This window comes from Trachypithecus francoisi, unplaced genomic scaffold (assembly GCF_009764315.1).
Source record: "Trachypithecus francoisi isolate TF-2019V2 unplaced genomic scaffold, Tfra_2.0 Lachesis_group16, whole genome shotgun sequence".
NCBI lineage: Eukaryota > Metazoa > Chordata > Mammalia > Primates > Cercopithecidae > Trachypithecus > Trachypithecus francoisi.
This window is the reverse complement of record NW_022681461.1, coordinates 32,257,499-32,282,762: the sequence shown is the minus strand read 5'-3', so window position 1 is coordinate 32,282,762 and position 25,264 is coordinate 32,257,499. Positions and strand designations below refer to the sequence as shown.

The 25,264-nt window shown below is 40.7% G+C and overlaps 1 protein-coding gene across 1 annotated transcript in view; it reads left to right on the top strand.

Moving 5' to 3' along the window:
• Positions 1–11,242: 11,242 nt before the first annotated feature.
• The window catches only part of PUM3 (pumilio RNA binding family member 3), a 41,051-nt gene continuing 27,029 nt past the window's right edge, over positions 11,243–25,264 (top strand). Inside the window, exons 1-5 of the mRNA XM_033237210.1 lie at positions 11,243–11,341; positions 18,117–18,208; positions 19,288–19,506; positions 22,482–22,617; positions 23,205–23,280. Coding sequence (XP_033093101.1) covers positions 11,244–11,341; positions 18,117–18,208; positions 19,288–19,506; positions 22,482–22,617; positions 23,205–23,280 — 621 coding nt within the window. The 5' untranslated portion in view covers position 11,243. The remainder of the gene's footprint in view (positions 11,342–18,116; positions 18,209–19,287; positions 19,507–22,481; positions 22,618–23,204; positions 23,281–25,264) is intronic.

Sequence of the window (25,264 nt, the reverse complement as noted above, 5' to 3'; positions counted from 1 at the left end):
TTTGCTGCAATAATTGACTTTTGTTTTTCTAAATCGAAAAGATTTGGCTAAGCTGTCACCCACTAGAGGTGGTGGAATATTTTCAGTGGTGTCTCTAGAAGTTTCTCCCTCTCTCATGCGTCATGAAGAGTCCCATGGGGCTTTAGCTGTCAGAAAAAAAAAAAAAGGAACAGAGTCTTTAATCTTTAGTTTACTGTGATTGTCAAAGAAATGCTCATTCCCCAAGCCCTTTGGACCCTCTGAGGCATTTCCTTCTGTTCCACCTTGTGTTCCCCCACATTGTGGGAGTCCTGCCCCGCCCCTCGCTTCCACCTCCACTGCGGTCCCATCACCACCTGCGCTGCTCCCTGACACCTGGAATGCTTTCTCTTTTGGACATCTCAGGTCCATTCTTCAAGGAGCCCAGCTTTCCTTTATCTTTCTTTTATATTCTTTTCTTTTAAATTCTGTTCTGTCTTGCTGAGGAGCCAAGGGGTGAGGAAAAGGGAAAACACCTCTCATTCTTTTTGTTACAGCCATGAGAATGAGACTGTATTAGTGCCTCAGTATATTATTCACCCATGCTGCTATTTTTTCATTATCAGACTTGGGGGAGGTTTTCTCAAAAGCTCCTGCTGGAAATATTTGAACAAACTGTTAGAATATACTTAAAAATTGTTTTTCATTTATTCCTAGATAACGTTTCTTGATTTCCATTATTTCTTATTTTTTGTTTCATCTCTATGAAAAGGACAGAATGGCTAAAATGAGCAAGTCTGGAGTTTGAGGTACAGTTGTGTGTCACCTAAAGACAAGGCTACATTCTGAGAAATGTGTTGTTAGAAATGTGTTTCATCATTTATAACATCATTGTGTGGACATCACAGTGTGCAATTACATAAACCTACATGGTACAGCTACTATACACCTAAGCTATATGGTACGGCCTGTTGCTCCTGGGCTACACACCTGTACAACATGTTACTATACTACATAACTGTAGGCAGTTGTATCACAATGGTCAGTGTATGTGTATTTAAACATATGTAAACAGAAAAGGTGCAGTAAAACTATGATACAAAAGATAACAAATCGTACTCCTGCCTAGGGCACTTACCATGAATTGAGTGCAAGACTGGAAATTGCTGTGGGTGAGTCACTGAGTGAGTGATGAGTGAATGGAAAGGCCTAGGGCACTACAGTATAATACTGTAGACTTTATAAACACTGTATACTTAGGTTACATTACTTTTTAAAGTAATTGTGCTATGACATTATGACTGCAATGACATCACTAGGTGATAGGAATTTTTAGCTCCATTATAATCTTGTAGAACCACTGTTGTCTATGTGGATGACTGTTGATTAAAACGGCATTATATGGCCCATGACTGTACATTACACTACCATTCCATTAGTGTGTTTTTTCCACCTTTCCCCAGATCCTTCTTTAAAAAAGATTGATCTTATGAATACTTATTTTCCCTACTGTATTAAGAATAACGCATGTGGGGCCAGGATCACATTTCTTTCTAGGCTAACTCCAAAGTCATTAAATGGCCAAAATCTCTGGTTGCTTTATAAGACAAGGATTTTTAAGACCAATCCCTGCAAATATTCCTTTATACAAGCTCATAAAATCTGTTCTATCTTTTCACTCCCTACTATCAGCACATTAGTCTGGGTCCAAGTGACTTTCTGCTGAGGAAACTGAAATAATCCACTGTTAATAATCCTGCATTGGATCCTGCCAGTAGACTGTCCAAATCCCCACCCTTGCCTCTTCAGTGCACATTGTCCAGCCTTCCATTGCCAGCAGATGGATCTTTTTATGAAAGTTTCTCTGATGCCACCAGATGCCACGTTGATGCTCATATAGCAGACCAGAAATATTAGGGAAATACTAGCCCCACACCCACCCTCAGAAGCAGTCATCAACTAATGACTGATGGGAGTTCATGTACGAATGTCCCAGCTTCTGAACCCCTTGGGTGGTCTATCTCTGAGGTATATGTACTCCATTGGCTCCCAAAGTGCCCCAACAAGATGGCTGTTCAGTTACCCACAATGGTAAGTTGTTTGACAATGAACCTTTTTGGTTATCTTCTGTTCCTTGCCTCACTCTCCATTCCCATACAGACATCCCCAGACTAAGCCATTTGCACTTGAATCTTTGGTTTCGGGCCTTATTAAGATCTAACTTCCCTCCTGCAGAAAGACAACACAGAAGTCTCTTTCTGAAAAACAACATGTGCCCTCTTCCCCCACCCAGAGCTACCCCAGATGCCTCTCCCAACTGCCAGGCCAATAACTGAGGTCAAATCCCAGAGAAATACCGGGCCTGATGAGGATAAAGAGAGATTGTATCCTAAAGGACCTGCAACAATTACCTACAGCATTTACTTTCAAGAGCTGGGGAGTTCTCAGGGGCAGGACTATGAGAGTTCTTGACCAAAGGGCTGGAACACAAAAGTGAACAAGCAAGAGTGCATTGACTTGGAGTCACTTTCTCAGGACACGGTTTTTAGCACCCTGGTAAGGCCCTAGAGATGGGACAAACACACTGCTATGTGGCTTTCCAAAGCCTAGTAAAAGCAGTGCCCAGTTGCTGAGCACAGGTGAAATGCCTGAGTTGCCACAGCAGATGGTAAAAAGGATGGAAAAAAATAGATGGAAAATAAGATCAGAAACAGTTCATATTCCTTGGAATGAACAACGATACTCATTTACAGTTTTGCACCAGGGCTATGTTAGCTCGCCCACCCTCTGTCTTAATATAGTCCAAAGAGATCTGGACCATCTGGACATCCTGTAGAATATCACATTTGATCCATTACATCAATAAAATGAAGACATGGCTGCTATGCTAGGAATCTTGGTAAGAAACATGTGTTCCAGAGAGCAGGAGAGAAATCTTACAAAGATTCAGGCACAGGCCACTTTGGTGAAGCTTCCAGGAAGTCAGATGAGAATGTACACAAAGTATAAACATTTTCACATGCTAATACCCATCAGAAAGCATCCACTAAAGGAGAAACATTGAACAATTAAGTAGACAAAATATTGCAGCCAGTTGACATTGGTCAGTCTTCAGCAATGGGCATGATGGACACATGAATGGAGTGAACACAATGGCAGAGGTGAGGGCTGCACATGTGCCCAACAGCATAACCTTATACTCATTCTAAGGCCATTCTAACTGCTGCTTCCTCTAAATGTAGAGTCTTCCAGCAACAGGAACAAATACAGCACTCCTGATATGGCCCATTTCCCAAAGAGACCAACAAACCACTCAGTGGCAACTTGACAACATTTGGGCTCCTTTTTTTCTGGAATGGCCGACGGTTTCCCCTCAGTGGGATAGTCTTATTCCAAATATGAGTTTGCCTTTCCCATCCACAAAGCCTCAGCCAGCATCAATATCCAGATGTTTATGCAGTGCCTGATCCATAAGCATGTAATCCTATATAACATAGCATCTAAACAGGGGCACAAATCACAGCAAAGTGGGCGCAGGAGTGAGCCCATGGTCATGTGATTCTGAGATCACATCACAGATGCACCATCAAGAGGCAACCATCCCACAATAGAACACTGCAGTGACCTATCGAAGGCACAGCTGGAGCGCCAGTTTACCGGCAATAGTCTACAAAAAGGAGGTGCTGTCCTCCGGAGTGCAGAATAAATAAATCAGAGATCTCTATAGAGTACTATGCTCCTAATAAGAATACATGGGTCAAGAAACCAAGGGAAAGAAGCAGGAATCATCATTCTTACCATTATTCTCAATGGCCCTCTGGGGAAATGCATGTTTCCTGTCCCCCTAACTCTAGGCTCTGCAGGTTTAGAAGTCCTTGTCTCCAAAGGAGACACACTCTTGCCAGGGGACAGAGCAAGAGTTTCATTGAACTACAGATGTCTCCTGGACATTTTGAACTCCTTGTGTCCAAGATCAACAGGTAAGAAGGGGCGTCTCCATCTGGGCAAGTGTGATTAACTCCAATAACTAAAGGAGATAGGACTGCTTTTGGTCAACTGAGACATGGAGGAATACATATAGAACCCAGGTGATCCAGGGGCGTCTCCATCTGGACAAGTGTGATTAACTCCGATAACTATAGGAGATAGGACTGCTTTTGGTCAACAGAGACATGGAGGAATACATATAGAACCCAGGCGATCCACTTAGGTACCTCTCAGTTCTCCTCAGCCCCCACTGTAATGGTAAATGAGCATAGGAAGCAACCCTTGGCTTAGAGGCTATGATCACTAGAGTCTCAGACTCTGTAAAACCAGTGGTTTGAGTCACATGACCAGGTTAGTCATCAAGACTTGCCAAGCTAATAGCCAAGGACGAGGTGAATTTAGAATGGATAGTGTTGCCGTGAGATGATGAGTACTTGCTGCAGCCCCCAGGAGACTCTACTTTGTCCCCCTGGTCTCCCTCTTCTAACTTTCCCCTCCTGAGCAGAGGGCCATAGGAACAATGGAGGAGCCGCTCCCTAAACACAGATGGAGAAATAGCCCTGTGCTGTGTGAGGGGTAGACCCTGGCAGCCATGGAGTGAACGGCTCCAATCTCCTTTCAAGAGAGAACCGGCTGCGAGAGGTGTAGTTAGCTGATGCCTCCAGCTGCCACAACTTCAGCATCCACCGCAGCATTCATGCTGAGGCCATGTGCTCCCTGAGTTGCTCCCAGCCAATGACTGAGCACAGCAGGGGTACCTGAACTGGGCCTTTCCTACTGAAATTAGGTTTCCTTTAAGGAGAAATCTTTGCTCTGCAGTGCCATGCTGGCCTCACTGAGGCTTTCTCAGAGCTTTACTACAGCCTGAAGACTTTCTACCACATCCTCCTTCCTTCTGCCTCTCTCGACACACGTCAGATCTGTATCATGGTATCAGGCACTCCCTATTTACTGCTATTTCCTCTCGCCTCATCTTATTGTGAAGTTTTTCTCACAACATGTTTCTCACAACATGTCTCACAACATGCCTCCTAATTCTATCTTGGCATCTGCTTCCTGGAGAATTTAAACTGACATAATAGGTTTGAGCAAGTGGGTTAATTTTTTTCTTCATCTTAAAAGGAAGAGGTAGGCTGGGCACAGGTGCTCATGCCCATTAATCCCAGCACTATGGAAGACTGAGGTGAGAGGATTACTTGAGGTCAGGAGTTCAAGACCAGTCTGGGCAATGTAGCAAAACCTATGTCTCTCCAAAAAGAAAAAAAAAAAAAAGGAAGAGAGGCATATTGGGTAGGTAAGTAGAGCTATATTATTATTCTAAGTACCAACTTGAAATTTCTATACTTTTTAAAAGTAAAGTGGGAGGAATAATTAAAAATTCTTTTTTCTATTTTTAACATTTTATTATACTTTAAGTTCTAGGGTACATGTGCACAACATGCAGGTTTGTTACATATGGATACATATGCCATGTTGCTGTGCTGCACCCATTAATTCATCGTTTACATTAGGTATATCTCCTAATGCTATCCCTCCCCCTCCCCCCACCCCACGACAGGCCCCGGTGTGTGATGTTCCCCTTCCTGTGTCCAAGTGTTCTCATTGTTCAATTCCCACCTATGAATGAGAACATGTGGTGTTTGGTTTTCTGTCCTTGTGATAGTTTGCTCGGAGTGATGGTTTCCAGCTTCGTCCATGTCCCTACAAAGGACATGAACTCAGCCTTTTTTATGGCTGCATAGTATTCCATGTTGTATATGTGCCACATTTTCTTAATCCAGTCTATCATTAATGGGCATTTGGGTTGGTTCCAAGTCTTTGCTATTGTGAATAGTGCTGCAATAAACATACGTGTGCATGTGTCTTTATAGCAGCATGATTTATAATCCTTTGGGTATATGCCCAGTAATGGGATGGGATGGCTGGGTCAAACAGTATTTCTAGTTCTAGATCCTTGAGGAATTGCCACACTGTCTTCCACAATGGTTGAACTAGTTTACAGTCCCACCAACGGTGTAAAAGCGTTCCTATTTCTCCACATCCTCCCCAGCACCTCCTGTTTCCTGACTTTTTAATGATCGCCATTCTAACTGGTGTGAGATGGTATCTCATTGTGGTTTTGATTTGCAAGAAAATTATTCTTCATTCATATTTGAAACAAGTTTCTTATTTGTTCACCTAATACAATAGACACTTGGTTATCAAGTCTTCATTGCTCACAAATTAGGGAAATCACAAGAAAAAACTAATTGATACTTTCCAAAGGAAATAACTTTTATGAAGCCTGACAGCAGAATTTTAAAAACTTAAAATGCCAGCATATTAATTTTTCTTATCCTAGACAAAAAACTGAAGCTAGTATGTGTTGCTTGAGGAGTTTTGTTTAACAAAACCATAGTGCATTATAAATCCCAGCACTTTGGGAGGCCGAGACGGGTGGATCACGAGGTCAGGAGATCGAGACCATCCTGGTCTACACGGTGAAACCCCGTCTCTACTAAAAAATACAAAAAACTAGCCGGGCGAGATGGCGGGCGCCTGTAGTCCCAGCTACTCGGGAGGCTGAGGCAGGAGAATGGCGTAAACCCGGGAGGCGGAGCTTGCAGTGAGCCGAGATTGCGCCACTGCACTCCAGCCTGGGTGACAGAGCAAGACTCCGTCTCAAAAAAAAAAAAAAAAAAAAAAAAAAAAAAAAAAAAAAAAAAAAAAAAAAAAAAAAACCATAGTGCATTATAAATGTCACTGTGTATAAGTGACAATTAAGTGATATTACCTACTTTTTATTTCATTTCTCCATCATGTGCTGACACAATCTTTTATTAAGGTGAGACTGCTACAATCAGATAAACTTACATCTTGGCCATATAATTTTCTGCTGCTCCAAAGTATGTCATCAAAGAAAGCAAAATACGACAAGGTTAATACTGTGTTTACTAGACAGCAACTACAGCATTATGAATGCTCAATTAATGTTTAGACTACATTAGTGCACTTCATAGGAAATGTATGATATTGGAAAACATAATGCACACTATTCAGAAGCAGTTCTTTTTCACTAAAGAAAAATGTGTTGGCAACTGCTCCGTTTCCATGGATTTATGATTCTAATAGGTCCTGAAAATATAGCCCAATCCTTGCCAAAATCTCACTTGTGCTTTATATCAGTAACATGCCCTCTATCCCTGCTTATGCATTTGAGAAACAGAAAAACAACACAGTTCGTTAAAAATCCACTAATTAGAACTCCAGAGAACTGATTTTGGGGAGGGGAAGATGTACGGGAGCTGACACCTAACTTATTTTATTTTTATGGAAAAAAGAAAATTGCACAAAATTATGTGAAATTGAAAAAAGAAGCAAACATTTTCCAGAATATGTTTGAAAGTGTATAGTTCAAATTTAAACCATTTTTTAACATTTAATGGTATTAAATCACTTCAGGAGAACTCAATCAGCAAGAAGGATACAATTCTCTCCAATGTTCTACTTACAGAGAGAAGCATATTGTACATTTAATTCTTAAATTCTGGTACCTGCAATACAAAGAGGAACTGGGAGATTTAGCCCCTAGTTAACTAAAGAATCAAATCAACAGACCCGGGGCAGTGACTCACACCTGTAATCCCAGCACTTTGGGAGGCCAAGGCAGATGGATTACCTGAGGTCAGGAGTCCAAGACCATCCTGACCAACATGGTGAAACCCTGTCTGTACTAAAAATATGAAAATTAACCAGGCCTGGTGATGCACGCCTGTAGTTCCAGCTACTTGGGAGGCTGAGGCAAGAGAATTGCCTGAATTCGGGAGGTGGAGGCTGCAGTGAGCTGAGATCGTACCACTGCACTCCAGCCTGGACAACAGAGCAAGATTCTGTCTCAAAAACAATCGTCAACTTGAACCCCATTCCTTAAATAACTGGGTCTTAACCTTAGCTGCATGTTAGCATGATCTAGGCACCAAATTCTCAATGCTCAGGTCCCACTGCAGACCAATTAAATCAGAAATACTGCTATTTAAAGAAAGAAAAACGAAAACTCCACAGGTAATTCAATGTGCTGCCTAGATTTCTATCCACCACCTGGGATACTATAGTTATTTTAAGTTTTAAACCAGATTAGCTTAAGTCACAAATTAAATCTCTACTGCTGGATAAAAGCATATTTGCTAAGTGACCTTTAATTTTACCAGAGTACTAGAAAAAGAATGAAATCCAAATGCCTGGTTAACATTACATCTGATGGTCTTTCAATTCTGGGGTGGCCGTGTAATCCAGTTCTTGGCACTGAAATAGAAGGGAGACTCCTGCTGGGTCTTTTCCTTCTGGGATAAAAGGACAGAGCCCCACTGGGAGGAATAAGTGGATTTCATTTCTTTCTCCACTTTCACTAGCCCTGAACTCTCAGATAAATACTGAAACTAAGGAGTACATCTTGCAATCAAAAAGCAGTGAGAGAATAAAAAGTCAACATGTTGAGGATGGTGGTAGGACAAAGACTGGAAGAGCTTGGGTCTTTGATGACATTGTTGTGTCATTGAACCACAACCACCAACTACCTTCCACATTTTTATGTTAAGAAAATGATTGCTTAAGCCACCATTGGCTGAGCTTTCCGTTACATGAAGTCAAATGTATTTCTTTTCTTTTCCTTTCTTTTTTCTTTCTTTCTTTTTTTTTTTTTTTTTGATACAGAGTCTCCCTCTGTTACCCAGGCTGGAGTACAGTGGCACAGTCTCCACTCACTGCACCTCCGCCTCTCCAGTTCAAGCGATTCTCCGTGCTTCAGCCTCCGGAGTAGCAGGGAGTACAGGCATGCACTACCACACCCGGCTAATTTTTGTATTTTTGTAGAGATGGGTTTTCACCATGTTAGCCAGGCTAGCCTTGAATTCCTGGCCTCAGGTGATCCGCCTGCCTCGGCCTCCCAAAGTGCTGGGATTGCAGGTGTGAGCCACAGCGCCCGGCCCTAAAGTATTTCCAATGGGTACACTTTAGTTCTCTCTTAAGCTACGAATCACTCAACATTTACTATTGGCTAAGAACTTTAAGATATTATCACTTTTAAGCCTCACAGCAACTCCAGAAACAAGTGTTGTTATTCCCATTTTACATATGCAGAAACTGAGGCCCATACAAGTTAACTATCTTGCCCTTGGCCATACAGAATTTAGACTTTAAGCCAGGTTCCTTTGATTCCAATCTCAGTGCTCTTCATTGCATTGCTATAGTACTGTTATTAACCTCTTGGATGTGTGCAAGTCTAGTTGCTCTGATTAAATTGTGTATCATGCAAGAAGAGCATGTTAGGCTTGTAGGAGTACACCTAATGGTCTACATTTAGGTCAATAGATATTTGAAGAATTAATGGGTTTGCTTGACAAAAAAAAAAATTACAGGATAAACTTTTTTGTGCTGTTCTGCAAAACCACACGATGCTTTAAATACACTCCACCAAAAACAAAAAAAACAAAAAAAAAACAAAATCAATCCACTTTCACAGAAGACTTGATAAAAACGTTTTTAATAATAATCAAGGGCTTTGGTATGTGATAACATTTTTTTTCCCTCCCTGGTGAAAAGACAAATAAATAGTAGGGTTTTGGTGTAGATGCTTAAGGCAACTATATGGACCTATCTTCAAGGATATGGGGTGCTGCTATCTGTCGAGTTGAAAAGACAAACGTACCCCTTCCCAGGGTTGTGTGATAGGGTATATTTTGTGATTTTTTTTTTTTCTTTTTGGCCAGCATTTACTCTTCAGGTGTTTCAAGGTGTCTAATATCCCCACTACTATGCTATTTGCCCAAAAGGCACTGCTGATGGGCCTCCTGCAATTCCTGTTCCGTATTCTCTTAGCATTTACTGAATTATTGAAAGCAGTACAGAGGCAGCCACGTTGAGTTTAGAGTCAGGCTCACTGGACCAAAGCTACTATGTTTTGTCTTTCTCTGTGAAATGAGAAAAGACCTATTTAAAACTGTTCTTATGAGACTTAAGTGAGCTGAAATGTAAACAAACTAGTAACAGTTAAGGTAAACAACAAGAAATTATCAAATATCTATGTGCTGAATAGTGAGATAAGTGCCTGGAAAGTAATGATGGCCCCTGTCATCAAGAAGCATAGTCTACTAAATTGCCAGTTTCAACTCTTACTCCTTAGTGGCCAGAAAACGGAGTAAGTTGGAAGATAGTAAAATCTGAAGTCTGGCACCTGGGATCAAGTGCCAGTTCTCAACTTTCCCAATGTAGTGGGTTGAATAATCTCCAAAAGTATGTCTATGTCCTAACTCCCAGGACATGTGAAAGTCACCTTATTTGGGAAAAGGGCCTTTGCAGATGTGATTAAATTAAGGACCTCCAGATGAGATAATCTTGGATTATCCCCGTGGACTCTAAATTCACTGTTCAGTGTCCTAAAAACACAGAGAGGTGACACAGGCACAGGAGAAGGCCATTAGAAGACAGGCAGAGATTGGAGTCATGCAACAAGCCACGGACCGCCTGGAACCATTAGAAGCTGAAGAAGCAAAGGATTCTCCCCTAGAGCCTTGAAAAGGTGCAGGGCTCTGCCAACAGCTTGATTTTGGAATTCTTGCCTCTAGAACTGTTACAGAATAAAATCCTGTTGTTTGACACGACCAAGTTTGTCGTGTCAGTTTCTTCATCTGGAAAATGGGGCATATATCCTAACCACAATCTTATTTCCTGAAGTATAAAGTTGAATAACAGCACTTTCCAGGCACGAGCAGACATTAAAAATAGCAAACATTTATTGAGAGCGTCCCATGCTAAGCGCTTTGCACGTGTAACTTAATTATTTCTATTTTATTGATCAGGAAGCCAAGGCTCAGAAAAATTTTGTAATTTTCCCAGAGCCACACAGCTAGCAAGTGAAAAAAACGGGATTACAATTCAAACCGATTCACGAGATACCCCTTTTATCCTCCACGCTGGACTGCTCAGGAAGTATGCAAATTAACACACTTTAGAAACTTTAGCTACTTCAATATTTGTTCAGGCTACGGGATTCAGGCCTCCTATTAATCGCGCCGGCCAAGTCTCTCCTTCAGCAGCCTGTTCGACCTCGCAAGAGATTTCCCTTTCTTTCCAGCACGGAAGCGACAGGGTTAATGACGTCATTTTCCCGTGACCGTTGTCGCGTCCTCTGCCCGACGGATCCTTTCAAGGGCCAAAATCCTCGCTCCTCAAGAGGAGGCATAACAGCAGCGGACCAATAGAAACTCCGAATTTTTGTATTGTCTGGTAAGCTCCACCTCTTAGTCACTGACCCGCCGCGGAAGATGAAAAAAAGCGGCTCGGGGGCGGAGCAAGGCAAGGAAGCGGAAGCGGAGCCGCGGTCCGGATCCGCTGCGCGAGCTGCCTCTGTCCCACGTGTGCGGTGAGTGTGGCAGGCTCAGCGGTCGCTCCTAGGAGGGGTTCGGGCGTTGGAAGTCGGAGAGGTCTCTCGGGGCTGTTGTCCACTGGGCAGTCTCCTGTGGCCTGTTTCTGGGCTAGGCGTTTGGGACTGATTGGAACCTGGCAAGGAGGGCGGAGCTCCGACCTCTCTCCCACCACGTTGCCTTGCGTCCTGGGTTAGATTGGACTAGCTTCGCTCTAGAATCCCAGCCCGTGCTCGGCCTGATCAGCCTGTCTGTGCCGTTTCACAAACACCAACTCCAGTGCTAGGTGGTGTGCCTGAATGTACGCAGATTATAAGTGCTGGGAGGAAACGAACTGGAAGCTGAGTTGGAAGATAGTGGAATCTGAAGAAGTGATTTTTAAGCGGAGATCTAAAGCATGGCGAGAGGCCACCCGGAGATCTGGAAGCTCAGGGAGTACTTCAAGCAGAGGCAATAATGGGCTAAGTCCCTGAGGTGGGAGCTAGAAAGGAGTACAGTTAGAGTACAAGATAAAGTTAGAGGGATAGAGTGGAACTAGGTTCTGTAGGGCCTTGAAGGCCATGATGGGGAATTTTTTTTTTCTATCAGTAGGAAAACATTTCCGTTGCTATTACCATGTGTAGAAAACATTGAAGGCTTATAAGCAAGTGAGAATAATGAATAGGCCCTGGTTCTCTTTAGAAGATGTATTTAATTTGGGAGCTCAAGAGATTGTATTAATGATAGTTTACATTAGGGTGGTGACTTAAGGGGCATTTAAGAGAACTAACTTATGGTTCAGTGTGGCAGACAAGAGAGGAAAATGTCAAGGGTAACTCAGGTTTCTTACTTGAGCAGTAAAATAGATGATGTGCCATTGGCTGAGATGGGGGACAGTGGGGCAGAGAAAAATAGTATCTTGTTGTCTATGGGACAGACAACAATAACATAGAGAACAACATAAGAGAATTATGTTTTGGACACATTAAGGGTAAGGTGCCTGTTAGACACATAATTAGAGGTATCAGATAAGCAGTTATACACAAGTTTGGAGCCCAAGGAGAAGTTCATAATGGAGACATGATTTGGGAGAACTCAGCATAAAAAGCCAGGAGATTGGATAAGACCATCTAGGGAAAAGCGTGGAGAGAGAAGGGACGTTCCCTAGGACAAAGATTTGAGGAATGCTGACATTTAGAGGTTGGTCTATAAGAAAATGTCATTTAAACTGAATTTGAAGGATGGGTCGGAATTGTGTTGCAGAGAGAATGGCTAAACTTCACTTAAAACTTCACTATTTAGATAAAGAATAATGAGAAAGATTGACTCCTGTGTGGTGTTGATGAGTGGAGTGAATTAAGACCACATTCTGAATGGCTGTGAATGCCTGAGTTGGAACTTTTTCCTGAAGGCAGTGGGAAAGCTTTGAAGCTATTGGAGCATGGAAATCACATGAAATAGGTGTGCTAGTGGAAGGTTAATCAGGCAGCAGAAAGTGGATCAAAGCAGATTGGATCTAAACAAAACTGAGCAAGAGCTAACAGGAGCCAGAATGGGGTAATAGAGGGAAAGGAAAAAGAGGGGCCAATTCTGAGAGACACTATGGAATGTGATGATTGATTATGAAGGTACAGGGTCCCTGAGCAAAGCAAATTGCATTTTGCCAAGTGGAAGAAGCAAGACCCAAAAAGTTACATGTTGTATGATTCCATGTATATGAATGAATGACATTCTGGAAAAGACAAAATAGGCATGAAAACCCAATCATTGGCAGTCAGGGAAGAGGGAAGGAGTTGATTACAAAGGAGGTGTACCACGGGACTTTCTAGAGTGACAAAACTTTTCTGTAAGATACTATGGTAGAGGATGCATGACTCTTAGCCATTTGTTGAAGCCCATAGAATTATATACCAGAAAGAGTAAACTTGACTATATGCACATTTGATAAATCTACCAGCATTTCTGGGGATGCAATGCAGACTGTGACAAATCAGTTAAGCTATATTATAAACATGTAACTTCACTAAAGAGAGTGAGAGACTGAAGGGCTGATCTAAGTAGCTTTTTTTTTTTTGCCTGCAGCAGTAATTGCTACAGGCGGAATCCACTGACTTGAGTGCTAAAGTTAGCAGGTAAAACTTAAGAGGAGGTAGGATGTCTACATATTCTCTAAACATCTTGTCTAAAATGTTTATTAATTGCTATGGTAGTTTAACATTTGAAACAGAGTCTCACTCTGTTGCCCTGGCTGGAATGTAGTGGCACAATCTCAGCTTGCTGCAGCCTCCACCTCCTGGGTTCAGGTGATTCTCCTGCCTCAGCCCCCTGAGTAGCTGGGATTACATGTGTGCACCACCACCACGCCCAGCTAATTTTTTTTTATTTTTAGTAGAGACGGGGTTTGGTCTTGAACTCCTGACCTCAGGTAATCCACCCGCCTCAGCCTCCCAAAGTGCTGGGATTACAGGCGTGAGCCACCATGTAAGCCTCTAAGTAACTCTGGAAAAGTGTTTTGAATGGATACAAAAAAGAATTGTACATCAACACTGTACCTTCATTGTAAATTTATTTCTCGTGGGATACACGTTAGCAGTTCTGAAAGTATACATGTATAGTAGGGTTGAACATACGTATAAATAAATTGTAGATGGTGGGAAGCAGGTTGCTCACTGTCAGAGAAAGAACTTACAAATGAGCAAGAGGAGATGCCTAGAATAAAATCTGTGGTGCTTGATTAGATTTGGAAACATTAGTATGAGCTTCATGTTATTTTAATAGATATAAAAATAAATATAGGTATGTGCATATGCATAGGTTAATGTATATATGTGTGTTTCCTGAATCTGCTGAAGGGACGTAGAAACAAGGACACCTCAGTGACAACAAGCACACCTAGCACTCAGATCTTGGTTTTTAAATACCATTCTTAAAGGAACCAGGATTCCTTGGAGAAGTGGCTAATTTCAGGGCTAGTTTAAGGAAAATACAGAATGAACCTGGAGCTAGTGCCACGAAATAAGGGTGTGCTTTAAAAAACAAAACAACACAAAACAGATGGGCCATGTCAAAAGGACACAGAAGCAACCTGAAAAACTTCCCACTGGCTGGAGCTAGAATTATTTGAGCAACAAAATAACAATGGTAGTGGATTATAACCAAGGAATGAAATAAATATCTGAGACTATATGATATAAGTAAATAGAAAAGATGGGACAAGTCTTCCCTACAGAAAAGTTCAGAATAACAAGGGTAAAAGTAATAAGAGAAATAGAAGATCACCATTTAAATGCAGTAATTGCTGCAGCCAAAATCCACCGACAGATGCTAAAGTTAGCAGGTAAAACTTAGGAAGACATGGGATGTCTACATATCCTCCAGACATCTTGTCTAAAATGTTTATTAATTGCTGTGGTAGTTTAACATATGCCTGGATTCTTTAGTACCCCGCCTTCTGGGAAGTGGAGCTTAATTTTCCTCTGAGTTTGGGCTGGACTTGGTGGCTTGGATCTAATAAAGATGGAAGGGTTAAAGTGGCAACTTTACAGTGGAGAAGCCTGGAAAACACTACTTTGACCAAGTGAACACGGTTAACATAAACAGTAATAAGTCATGTTAATGTCATGTACCTCCTGGTAGAGTACTACCAGAAGAAAGCTTGACCTCTGGTAGTCTTCCAAAAAATGTGTAGCCTTAGCCTAATCATGAGAAAACATCAGGCAAATCCCAAATGAGGAATATTCTACAAAATACAAAGGAAACTTGATGGCCAGAATCAGTGTATCCTGGTACAGAAAGAGGATATTAGTGGAAAAACTGGTAAACTCCAACTCAACTCTGTAGCTTAGTTAATAGTATTGTATGTTAACATTAGGGGAAGCTGGGAAAAGGGCATATGTGAACTGTGTATCTTGTCAACTCTTTTCTAAAGCTAAAATTATTTCAATATAAAAATTAGAATAAACATATAGAGAAAACATGTAAATGAATAGATTCTTAGAAAACTACATGGCATAGAAGAGCTAAGAGATGCAGGTATGGTCATTGAGAGGTGATAATGTGCTAGCAGCCCTCACTCTCAGCGGCTCCTCGGCCTTGGCATCCACTTTGGCGGCGCTTGAGGAGCCCTTCAGCCTGCTAGGGCACCGTGGGAGCCCCCCTCTGGGCTGGCTGAGGCCAGGGCCGCCTCCCTCTGCTTGCGGGAAGATGTGGAGGGAGAGGCGTGGGCGGGAACCGGGGCTGCGCACCGCATGCTCAGGGGCCAGCGCGAGCACGCCAGCTCGAGTTCCTGCGGGCGCCGGTGCAGGGCGGCTGGCCAGCTCCACCTGCCCAGGGTAGTGAGGGGCTTAGCACCCGGGCCAGCAACTACGGAGAAGGTTGCGCCTGGTCCCCCAGCAGTGCGGACAGTCGGCGCTGCACTCAAATTCTTGCAGGATTTAACTGCTTCCCCACAGGGCAGGGCTCGGGACCTGCAGCCCATTGTGACCGAGCCCCTTCGGCCCCCCGCCCCCCCTCCGTGGACTCCCGTGCGACCTGAGCCTCCCTGGTGGGCGCCATCCCCTGCTCCGTAGCGCCTGGTCCCATCGACAGCCCAAGGGCTGAGGAGTGCAGGCGCGGCTAGGGGCTGGTGGACGGCTCTGCCCGCAGCCCCCCGCCCCACCCCACCCCCCCATGCAGGATCCACTGGGTGAAGCCAGCTGGGCTCCTGAACTGGATGGGGACTTGGAGAACTTTTATATCTAGCTGGAGGATCGATCATATGTGCACCAAGCAGCACTCTGTGTCAGGGTTTGGGAATACAACAGTTGGTACTCTAGCTAACCTAGTGGAGACTTGGAGGACTAGCACTCTGTGACTCTGTGTCTAGCTCAAGGATTGTAAATGCACCAATCAGCACTCTGTATCTAGCTCAGGGTTTGTAAATACACCAATCGGCACTCTGTGTCTAGCTCAAGGTTTGTAAATACACCAATTGGTACTCTGTATCTAGCTAACTAGCACTCTGTGACTCTGTGTCTAGCAAGGATTGTAAACACACCAGTCAGTACTCTGTCAAAAGGGACCAATCAACTCTCTATAAAATAGACCAATCAGCTCTCTGCAAAATGGACGGTTCAGCAGAATGTGGGTGGGGCCAGATAAGGGAATAAAAGCAGGCTGCCCCAGCTGGCGGCAACCCGCTCGGGTCTTTTTCTACACTGTGGAGGCTTTGTTCTTTCGCTCTTTGCAATAAATCTTGCTGCTGCTCACTCTTTGGGTCTACGCTGCCTTTATGAGCTGTAACACTGACTGCGAAGGTCCGCAGCTTCACTCCTGAAGCCAGTGAGACCACTGGGAAGAATGAACAACTCCAGACGCACTGCCTTTAAGAGGTGTAACGCTTACCACCAAGATCTGCAGCTTCACTCCTGACAGCAAGACCACCCACCAGAAGGACGACGCTCCAGACACATCTGAACGTCTAAAGGAACAAACTCAGGACACACCATCTTTAAGAACTGTAACACCAAAGGGTCCATGGCTTCATTCTTGAAGTCGGTGAGGCCAAGAACCCACCAATTCCGGACACGTTATGATGGCCATAGCTAAGTAATAATGTGACCTTTCAGTTCTAAATGCCCCAAGGAAGCCGAGTAATTCGGGGGCTGTCCGTATTTCAGAATCATTAGAAAAGTCTAGATTAGAACGGTGCTTTTCAGAGTGCTCCTTGGAACTCTGCTGTTCCCTTGTGATGTTCCAGGAAAAAGTGGTTCAACTGGAGTCGGAAAATCCTGCATCCTTTTAGCCTTTGCTTGACAATTAATCGTTTATATTAGCAAATTAAAGAATCTGAAAAGCCTTTTCTTACAGACTGATAGTTGTCATGTAACTTACTGTTTCCCAAATATATTTTATCCCTGAACCCTTCTTTTCTCTTATGCTGATATCCTGAGAAATTAGTGATTGAATGGGCAATTCTAATCTAGAAATATCTAATGTTGTCTGGGGATCGCCAACATCTGTTTAGAGTCAGCTTTCAAATGAGTTGATCGTCCGACTTTGGAAAGTGGAGAAATGAGCCAAAAGGCTTTTGCTCTTGATCTATTCCGCTGCTTTCAGGGACCTTGGGTAGTTGAGGCGTTATAACTTGTTTATCCTGTGCACCATGGTGTCTCAGTAGCCTATAAAGCACCTATTAGACAGATTCCTTTCAGTGAAATATTAACTATTTCAACATGATCTTATTTTGGAGTTCACTGCCAATTACTTGGCTGCCTCTAAAACAATCACAAATTAAACACTGGATGCTAATCTTTGTTTTAGCTATGTTGGATCACATAGGACTCTTTCAGATAATCCTTTATTTTCTTGTATTAAATGCATGTAGTGGTATGTGCAGCCTATTGTTTGTTCCTGGCTTTTTAGGCTCCAAGAAATCAAGAGATAATTTTGTCAGTTACTCATCCTCTAGTCTTCCCAGGTTACAAAATGCAAACTCTGATGCTTATTATACTTAGTGTCAATCGTGGTCTATTTTTAGCCAGTACTATTGTGGAAGTGAAGTGTTGCCTCCAGACATATCAAACACTGGCCAGGGTGTGTATTGTTCCTAGTTTTTTTATTGATACCTTGTTCATTTTCAGTTTTAAAATCTGAGGCAGTGATTGCATAATTGCTGGATTTAAGTAGTTGCCCATTCTATATCTGGGTGATTTGTATTGTATTTGTAGACTGAAGGGCTAAATGCGGCAATGACTATATAACAGCTCTTATTTGATGAAGAGAACTGCAGTGATTGTTTTGGTTTTGGTTTTCTAGAGTTGCTACAATGGAAGTCAAAGGGAAAAAGCAATTCACAGGAAAGAGTACAAAGACATCGCAAGGAAAAAACAGATTTCATAAAAATAGTGGTAAGATATGCTTCCCATGTGGTTGTTTGGCTATTATAATTGGAGGATGGGAGGGCAGGTAGCAAATTTCAATCTGTATTCATTGGCTAGGATTAGGATTAAAATAGTAGGAAGAAGTATGTGTTATTGTGTATGAGTTAACATGTTGCTCATGACATTTAGACACTTAAGAAATTGCCAGAATAATTGAGGAATGCTTTACTCATGGAAGACTCCTTATCTCAGTTGTTACTGCTGTTGCGTCATTTTATTCACACTAGTTCACCATATGTTTTATTTTAACATTTGATAAATTAGGACTGTTTAATACATACTGTTCATAAGCCAAATCCTTTTAGGTTCAGAATTTATAATGGTGATGTCTTTATTATTCCATCAGGTGTCAGTATTGTAAAATAGAAAAGTCAGGGAACTATACACATAACTTGTTTCCTTAAAATATAGCCATTGCTGTTTGCATCTCATTTGTAAGGTACTAATTTGTAAACCTTCTTGACTAAAAGTTTTTATTAAATAATTTTATTGTAGGCTTTAAAATTTTATTTTCTTAAAACTAGAAAATTTTAAAATTAACATTTTAGATGTCCTTATGTTATACTTTCCAAGTTTCAAGAATGTTCATTTTATTCTTAGACTTCTTTTATGTTATTGAACTCTTGAAAATTCTGTGTAGACCATCACTAAAGCAGAATACAAAGTTATATAAATAATAGCCTTGCTATATGCTTAAAACTAGAGAAACATACCAAAGTGACACCAGTGCTTATCTCTAGTGGTAGAATCATGGGTAGCTTTTGTTTTACATTTCTGTACTCTCTAGGGTTTTTTTTTGTTTGTTTGTTGTTTGTTTTTTGTTTTTTGTCATGAACCTGTATTAGTTTTATAATCAAGGAAAGAATTTTTTAATTTTGTTTTGATTGTTTAAATCCAGTTCTACTCAAAAGGCTGTACGTTGCGTATCTGAGAGTAAGACAAGGTATTAGGATTAAAGAGTGTAATTTTCTATAATGAATATAATCCCATGGATACAAGAGATTTGGGCCCAGAATCATTGAACTTGTAATTATTATTGTCACTAGATTCTGGTTCTTCAAAGACATTTCCAAGAAAAGTTGCTCAAGAAAGTGGACCTAAAATTACATCTAGGAACTTTGAGAAAGGTATCACAAAACCTGGCAAAAAGGGTGTGAAGCAGTTCAAGAATAAGCAGCAAGGGGACAAATCACCAAAGAACAAATTCCAGCAGGCAAATAAATTCAACAAGAAGAGAAGATTCCAGCCAGATGGTAAAAACGATGGTAAGTACTGATTCGTTCAGCATGGTCTTTGCAGAGTCCTTGCCCTGCCTGACCTAGTGCTTGAAGCATTGTGCACAGGGACTCTGGAGGTGCATTAGAGACTCACATTCTTATTCCTTGGCAGGTAACATTTTGGGACAGGTAGATGGCTTAAACAAACAACAGAGCATCTTTCATGCTCAGAATTTGCCTCTGGTGCTTGGAGTTTTTTTATTTCTTAGCCCTTTTCTGAATTACCTTAGCCATGAAGTTAAACTAAATTATAATGGCTTTGTACAGTGGAACCTCAATAAAACATTTCTTTCCATAAGCTAAAATTGGTTCATTCATTCAACGAGTATTTGAGTTTTCTATGCATTGCACCAGAAGATAGGGTAAAACACGCACGCACACAAAAACAATCAGTAAGGATACTGATTGTTATCAGGCCCCAACTAATCATCATAGAATCTGGCTTTAAAGAATCAGTCTGTCCCCAGCTAAGTGTCATCCTTGGTTAAGGATGCTTTGGTGAGCAAGAAACATACAGACCCTGCCTTCACAGAGCTTAGGCCAGACTAATACAATAACCCATCTGATCGCACAGATCCATAGTAGTTCCAGAGAAGGTGTCCTGCACACATGACAGATTTGATTTTAATTGGTTCAGGACAAGTTGCTCACTGATTGGAGGTATTGGCAGGTCTCCTGCTTGTCTGTTGAAACAAACTGCCCGTCTCTGTGATGATGTTCAGTGGGTCATTTCTAACCCAGAGCTTTGCTCTCTATTGTATAACATTCCTCTGTTGTGCATTGTCCTGCATTGATCTCAAACAAGCAGTTTCCAGGTTGTGTGGATTGTCATATCATTACTTCCTTTGCAACATCCTGAGAATTTTTCTGGTGCCTTTTATTCTCTTTTTCTCCAGAACAGCATGTCTTAACACTGCTCCTTTGTTGCCAGCTGAGACCACTGGGGATGGTTTTCTCAGTGCCACCCCCTAGTCCTGGTGCTTGCTTTTTACCCTGCCTGAGGACTGCTTACCAGAGGGACAGCAGCCTTAAGACGGAGCTAGGGAGAGAGGAAGGAGGGGAAGTGCCATTGTTTGCCATTAGGGCTGTAGGATCTTTTCATGCTCCAGTCTCGCTCTTCTCTTTTCATTTTTTCTTTCTCCCTTGTCTTCCTCCTCCCCCATTGCCAGTAGTTTCTCTTCTAGCTCTCTTTTATACTTTCTCTTACCTAGCCTCTCTAATAGATCCCAAATCTTACTTTCTCTACTGGAGTTTTTGATGCCTGCATTTTAAACACATATACACTAATTTCTCACATTGGTGTGAGAAAAGCCATGATTTCTTTTGCTATGGGAGATATGTTCCTGATATCTCAAAATGAGACTCTTGATTTCATTTTCTCATATTTTTGTATCAGTAACTAGACTGATAGAATAAGATGAGAGATTGGATACTAGACAACCCCCACATTGATAAATGTACTGCAGCCTAACGTGACGTATGTCAAGGGTACCCAAATATTTATGGAATTAAATTAGCCCTGGATTGTATAGTAGAGGATATCATGTTAATATAATGGTAAATACGCCCTTTGTTGCCTATAATCTTTTGTATTACCAGGCAGGGAATATAAGTAAACAATAAGGGAATAATAAATACATTGTAGTATATTGGATAGCCATTAGAAATTATGTTATAGAGGAATGATAATTTCATGAGAAAACATAATCATGTTAAGTGAAGGCAGATTCTGAAGTGTTTTCTTTTTTGAGATAAGGCCTCACTTTGTTGCCCAAACTGTGAAGTGCAATGGTATGATGATGGCTCACTGCATCCTCAACCTCCTGAACTCAAGTGATCCTCCTGCCTCAGCCTCCCAATTAGCTGGAACTGCAGGCGTGTACCACCACATCCGGCTAATTTTTTAATTTAATTTTTTCGTGGAGACGGGGTCTCACTATTTCGCCCAGGCTGGTCTCAAACTCCTGGCCTCAAGTGATTCTTCTTCCTCAGCCCTCCAAAGTACTGGGATTACAGGCATGAGCCCGGCCACATTTTGAGTTTTTAAAGATTAAAACATACATGGAGAAAAAGTAAGAGGAAAATAATCAGTGGTTATAACTAGGTTTTGGTTTTATAGGGCTTTTTCTTTTCTTTTTTGCATTTTTCCAGTTTTTTAAGAGAAAGGGAGATAGTGAGAAGTGACTAATTCCCCAAAAGGATTCCGTGCAGGATACTCATGTAAATAATACCCATTTTAGTAAGTTGTTCTTTGGTATCATTAGTTCCATTGGTAAGTTACTTGGATTTTGAAGACAAAAAAGTGGTGATAGAAAGATATTCGACTTTAATAGTATCACTATTTGTGGCAAACTTGGAAATTTTGGTTGTTCATTGTCATGACAAGATAGCAGAGGGCTGTTTCTAGGTGTAAATCCTAATTCTAGCAGGTTGTGTGGCCTCAGATAGAGAACTCAACTGCTTGGTTCTTTTTCCCCACCGTGGAAGGGAGGGTAATATTAATACCTACCTCTTGGAGTTGTTTTAAGAAATAAGTGACTTAATATACAACAGCACTCAGAACAGTGAATTTTCGAAGTTGTTTTTCCTGTTTTCATTTGGACTAATTTTTGTTTTCATTGAAAGTTGATTATACTCCAAGTCCAATGATCTTAATCTTAAAAGTAGAATTTTATTTCACAATTGAAAAAGATATTTAAAATATTTTACTTTTGTAATTCTTGTAATGTCCTTTTCTCTTAATAGGTATCCTGTTAGAAGAATTAAATATTTAAATTTAACCAAATGTAAAATGTACAAACTGCTCAGAAAGCAAAGTATGTATGGGGGATGGTGTATTCCCCTTTCTAGCTTCCAGAATGAGCATTGATCCTGATTAGTGATCGCCCTTTATACCTAATTTGTATTGGTTTATGACACTTAGAATGTTAAATGTAATTGAAAATAATTTCTATAATAACTAGAATCAGCAGCCAAGAAACCCAAATGGGATGACTTCAAAAAGAAGAAGAAAGAACTGAAGCAAAGCAGACAACTCAGTGATAAAACCAACTATGACATTGTTGTTCGGGCAAAGCAAATTTGGGAGATTTTAAGAAGGTAATTCTACCTAAAGATGTGTTTGTTAGTCCCTTTGCGACAGTGGAGAAGTCACTTGTAAATAGTGAGATGTCCTAAAATAAATGACGTAGCACTTGGGTTATTGAGGGAGTCCTCATGACACCCCAGTACAGACATCAGTACTTGGATGTCTGCCCGTTGCAGAAGTGTGTAGAATCATTATGATGGCATCGGATATGCTTATAAAAATGTATGAGGTTGAAATAAATTTGACATTCTTCCTGAGAGATTTCTGAGAAAACGAAGGATAATTTCTTATCAGCTAGGTTTTGAGATACTTCAGTATTTGTTATCTTAGATTTGTTTTATTATTTTTTTACTTCTGAAGTTCTGGCTCTTAAGATTTGGATTGATACATAAAATTACACCTTTTGAAATGAGTTTCTGCCTTTGAGAAAATTACTTTTGTCTGGCTGCTCTGGAATAGTAATTTTAATGTCAGAGGTTTGCTGCTGCAGAAAAGAAAATCATGCTGAACTCGGAGAACATATACTGGTATGGTTTTTAATTTTGTGTGTTTAAAATAACTTCTTTACTTAAATTGTGTTTCCTTTTCTCATTTGTAGAAAAGACTGTGACAAAGAAAAAAGAGTAAAGTTAATGAGTGATTTGCAGAAGTTGATTCAAGGGAAAATTAAAACTGTAAGTAGGACATACTCATTGTTGCAGTTTTAAATGATTGAAATTGCCTCACTCTCAGGAGTAGCTGACCATTCATGACAGGTGATCCTGTCATTGTTTCCGGTGTATTTGACCAAAAGTTTTAAATATCTTCCATAACACTGAACTACATAAAAATTTAAAAGTGAGGGACCTTACTGCTGGAGAGTTTTGCAAAGATTATCCGTTGGCTGTGTCATTTTTTAATAATTCTTAAAATAAGCCGGTGTTCTCTTAAAGTTATCTTGAGAAGTTATTAGTTCAGTAGTATTTGTTTAAATGTCTTGTTCTGAACTCCATATAATTTAGTATGTTCTCAGTTGCCAACTTTTTTGTATTTGTGATGTGAACATATTACTTCTTTCTTTTCCTCCATGCTTTTGTAAACATCATGCAAAGATCTTTAACTAAAATATAATCATTTGAGAATTCTAAAGTAGTTTTCATTGTTGATGCTTAATCCGGTTTTGTAATAAATTTCCAGTGACTCTTGTGCATTTGGATTAATATATAATGGCTTGGAAGACAACAGATTCTCATAGTTTTACGGCACCTAGGGGGGCAGCCTTTGCCAAGTCAGATGCATAGGTCTAACCAGATGCTATATTACCTCTTGAAGGAAAATAGCAAGTCATCAGCTGCTGCTTTCTTATAAATTCAGCAGGATCTTTTTACAATAGAACTGCCCCCTCAGCTCCGACAGTTTATAAATATTTCACTCAGCATTCTTTCTCAACTACCCTGAGGTCACAGCTGTGTGACCATGGTCTTAGAAGTGAGTTTGGTGTTCAAATCCTGGCTAGGCTGCTTAAAATATGTGTGCCTTTGAACAATAACAATAACCTGTTTATTATTTACTATAGGTTAGGAATTGTGTTAACCAGGACATGCATTGTGTCATTTACCATATGTCATCATCCCTGTTATATATTTGATGTATTTGGGACTCAGAGAAGTAAAGATTCTTCCTTGGGGTAATAGCGAGTTCCTTCTCATAACTTTACTTCCCTTATCTGTAAAGTGGGAATAATGACAGCTTATTCTTATGGTTGCTTTGAGATATAAATAAGAACACTATGTTTAAGGCAGTTATGTGGTTATATAGTAGATGCTCAATATATACACAAAAACAGCCTTAATTTTTTAAAAGATATTCAGAGATGTCTTACAAATCTTGAAATTTATGACTTTGATGGAAGTATACACTCACCTTCTGATTTGTTGGAATTAAAAAACTTTAAAGACAGAGTGAACAACAAATAAGCACTGTTGAAGTAGACTGGTACTGTAGCATAGTAAAAATAATTTTGCATGATGGATGATTTGTGGAGGATGCTCTAGAAAATTGACCAGTGGGTCCTTCCGGCAGTCGTGAGGAGGAATGGGTTAGAGAATCAGATTCGAAACACAGCAACTCTTCTAGAAATATAACTGGATATATGTGCAGGAATTATCATGAAAATGTGACAGATGAATGATTAGCTTATAATTGCCAGTGTGTATAGATATATTTATTTCTTTAGGAAGACGTTTAGATTCATCTTACGGATATACTTCTGGTTGTCAAAGCCAAACATTCTTAGATCACTTATATAAAAGTCATAGGGTAATAGACCTTTTAAACAAATATTTCCCTTTTAGGGACAGTAACTATCAAAGAAGTGAGGAGTTATAGTCTGTATAATCATCAGATGGTTTGGATTGGTTTGGTTTTAATTATAATGAGAGGAGTATTGCAGAATGGTTTAATTTATCCTTGTCTCAATGTCATTATTAATTGTACCTATCAAATATGGTAGGCCTCAAAACAAAAGAATGATGTTCTGTGTAATTAAAACAAGTAGTTCTCAGTAATCTAGGTTTGATTTTATCCATGAAGACTACCTTTTTTCTAACAAGAAATTCCAGAAGAGGTCACAATAAATTAATGAGAAACATGACTCTCAAAAGAGAATTAGTCTAACTC